Source organism: Hyalella azteca, unplaced genomic scaffold, assembly GCF_000764305.2.
Source record: "Hyalella azteca isolate HAZT.00-mixed unplaced genomic scaffold, Hazt_2.0.2 contig12030, whole genome shotgun sequence".
Lineage (NCBI taxonomy): Eukaryota > Metazoa > Arthropoda > Malacostraca > Amphipoda > Hyalellidae > Hyalella > Hyalella azteca.
In genome coordinates this window covers 606,246-609,742 of record NW_025942000.1, presented here as the reverse complement: position 1 = coordinate 609,742, position 3,497 = coordinate 606,246, and the positions used below count along the sequence as shown (strand labels likewise).

Genomic DNA, 3,497 nt, shown 5'->3' with positions numbered 1-3,497 from the left:
TGTTTTGTATTCTAATAAATGCGAAAATATTCAAGCTTTAATTTAAATGATTTTGTAATGTCAGGAATTGTTAACAGAAAAATGTGTTTTTTCTGCTTTTTGTTTATGTTTTAACCTAAAAATAATAATAATTGGAAGTAGGAATTTATTTGGCTACTTAAACGTTGAATACAACAATCACCAACTACGTGCACAAAACAAAGATATTCACGCAGCGAATGTGTACGTGTCCGCAGCATCGGCATTTTCTACCTACAGCAGATTATTCTAATTTTCCCAGGTTACAGTAGAAGTTATGAAGAATGCAAAAAAAAAAAATCAACGCAAATATCAGAAAGTAGCCACATTTTGGACGAACATCCGAGCGCAAAATATATAAAGCGTTCCAAGTTTCGATACTCAAAACTTCCAGGTCATCCAACGTTCAGAGGAGGAGTCAAATCGGCACAAATGGCCACACTACGCTATTCCTCGTCACCAGTAATTCCTTCGACGAAATTGAAGGAAACTTTTTACTCTTCTTTGAAACTCATCTACAAAGTTTAAAACGGAAAACTTGCACAGCATTAAAAAGACGGATTGGTGAATGCCGCGCGAGATCTGTTTCTGTGCTCCGTCGTAGCGGACATAATTGCGGGGCTTCTTAGGCCGAGTCGGAAGACAGTTGTCGATAATTCAGTACAAAATGTCAACATTTCTATCGGTAATTCAGTGTTAACTGTTAACATATTCTTCGCCGACATCACGGTGCAGTGTAAAATGCCAGAAATTCCGTTTGGTACAAGCTATCAGCAATGCCGAACATTGCAAATCACTAACAATCCTGTAAAGTGTAATTTACCAATAATCCCATCCGATGCAAGCTGCCAACAATCTCGCGCATTACTGTGTCACGGCCACTGCGACTGTGTAGTCTAAGACTACGTCGCAGTTGAGATCCGTTTAAATCTCCCGTTTTAATCCCATTTTAGCGTGAAAAACTTTCAAGAAGAGTGGCGAGTATAACATTAATCAGCATAAATATGAGGCCATTCGTCATGAGATGGATGCACGAGGGGGTTTTTCTCAAACGGTCTCGAGGCATATTCTTGGCCATTCCCCGGTGGTCTCGATGCATATTCATGGCAGTTCTCCAGCAATCTCGATGCATATTCATGGCAGTTCTCCAGCAGTCTCGATGCATATTCATGGCAGTTCTCCGGCAGTCTCCTTGAATATTTTGTTCATCTCGCACTATAGTTGGAGGGAAGTGCAGAAAAGCGCGGTTAAAATTCGTAGCTCGCTCATAATTTTCCGTCTGGGGAATCATTTTAGTTCTATTCTTAGAGAGTCCATAAATATAACATCCTCTGCGTATTTGCTGTCGCATGAGAAAAAATGTACATGGACACGAGTCGATGTAACTGAAGATAAGTACCACCGGAAATAGTCTACCTCAAAATTAAGTAGAAATGATACTTCATCCACAGTCGTAGTGTGAAAAAATGTAACCTAAAAGTTTTTTATGAGTGTCATTCATGATACGCTACAAAGTTTATTTCGGCATATCATATTTATTGATTTCAATTACTGTCCAATTAACCTTATAATAACCGCGTTACTAATCGTTGTGATGAATGATGATTATTATTCACGTTAGGTAATAGGGTCTTATTGTTGGCTTATACATGCGGGCGAGAGTTGACAGGCGACAGACGAGTAACTCTTGCCTGTCAACTGACGGAAGCTAGGCATGAGTTAAAAGGCGACAGACGAATAACTCTTGCCTGTCAACTGACTGCAGTCAGGCGAGAGTTGACAGGCGACAGACGAGCAGCGCCTGCCTGTCAACTGACTGTAGTCAGGCGTGAGTTGACAGGCGATAGACGAGCAGCGCCTGCCTATCAACTGACTGCAGTCAGGCGAGAGTTGACAGGCGACAGACGAGCTGTGCAAATTAGGAGCCGCCAGCCAGGCGGAAGACGAGCAAATTTGCATGCGCCTTGAAGCCCGTAGCCTCATGCCGCCTTGTGAGGCAGGCGTCCTTGTGAGGCAGGCGCCCTTGTGAGGCAGGTGTCCTTGTGAGGCAGGCGTCCTTGTGAGGCAGGCGTCCTTGTGAGGCAGGCGTCCTTGTGAGGCAGGCGTCCTTGTGAGGCAGGCGTCCGTGTGAGGTGGGCGTCCTTGTGAGGCAGGCGTCCATGTGAGGCAGGCGTCCGTGTGAGGCAGGCGTCCTTGTAAGGCAGGCGTCCTTGTGAGGCAGGCGTCCATGAAAGGCATGCGTCCTTGTGAGGCAGACGTCCGTGTGAGGCAGGCGTCCATGTGAGGCAGGCGTCCGTGTGAGGCAGGCGTCCTTGTAAGGCAGGCGTCCTTGTGAGGCAGGCGTCCTTGTGAGGCAGGCGTCCGTGTGAGACAGGCGTCCTTGTGAGGCAGGCGTCCGTGTGAGGCAGGCGTCCATGTGAGGCAGGCGTCCGTGTGAGACAGGCGCCCTTGTAAGGCAGGCGTCCTTGTGAGGCAGGCGTCCTTGTGAGGCAGGCGTCCGTGTGAGACAGGCGTCTTTGTGAGGCAGGCGTCCATGTGAGGCAGGCGTCATTGAGAGGCAGGCATCCATGTGAGGCAGGCACCCATGTGAGGCAGGCGTCCGTGTGAGACAGGCGTCCTTGTAAGGTAGGCGTCCTTGTGAGGCTAGCGTCCTTGTGAGGCAGGCGTCCTTGTGAGACAGGCGTCTTTGTGAGGCAGGCGTCCATGTGAGGCAGGCGTCCATGTGAGGCAGGCGCCCATGTGAGGCAGGCGTCCGTGTGAGACAGGCGTCCTTGTAAGGCAGGCGTCCTTGTGAGGCTAGCGTCCTTGTGAGGCAGGCGTCCGTGTGAGACAGGCGTCTTTGTGAGGCAGGCGTCCATGATAGGCATGCGTCCATGTGAGGCAGGCGTCCAGTGAGGAAGGCGTCCATGTGAGGAAGGCGTCCATGTGAGGCAGGCGTCCATGATAGGCAGGCGTCCATGTGAGGCAGGCATCCTTGTGAGGCAGGCGTCCTTGTGAGGCAGGCGTCCATGTAAGGCAGGCGTCCATGTAAGGCAGGCGTCCTTGTGAGGCAGGCGTCCTTGAGAGGCAGGCGTCCTTGTGAGGCAGGCGTCCATGTGAGGCAGGCGTCCATGTGAGGAAGGCGTCCATGTGAGGCAAGCGTCCATGTAAGGCAGGCGTCCTTGTGAGGAAGGCGTCCTTGTGAGGCAGGCATCCTTGTGAGGCAGGTGTCTTCAAATTCCCTCCCAATTCATGCCTCCCCATTCCCTCCCAGTTCACGCCTCCCCATTCCTTCCCAATTCATGCCTCCCATTCCCTCCCAATTTATGCCTCCCATTCCCTCCCAATTTATGCCTCCCCATTCCCTCCCAATTCATGTCTCCCCATTCCCTCCCAATTCATGTCTCCCCATTCCCTCCCAATTCATGTCTCCCCATTCCCTCCCAATTCACGCCTCCCCATTCCCTCCCAATTCACGCCTCCCCATTCCCTCCCAATTC

At 50.0% G+C, this 3,497-nt stretch overlaps 1 protein-coding gene across 1 annotated transcript; it reads right to left on the bottom strand.

Moving 5' to 3' along the window:
* Positions 1 to 1,997: 1,997 nt before the first annotated feature.
* On the bottom strand, positions 1,998 to 3,164 carry LOC108671940 (uncharacterized protein FLJ40521-like). The gene has a single exon (XM_018159535.1). It carries the CDS (start codon positions 3,162 to 3,164, stop codon positions 1,998 to 2,000), a length of 1,167 nt encoding a protein of 388 aa, XP_018015024.1.
* Between the last annotated feature and the right edge of the window lie 333 nt (positions 3,165 to 3,497).

Bases quoted from the DNA above. Each gene is read 5' to 3' on its own strand.
- LOC108671940 (XM_018159535.1), bottom strand. From the start codon at position 3,164: ATGGACGCTTGCCTCACATGGACGCCTTCCTCACATGGACGCCTGCCT.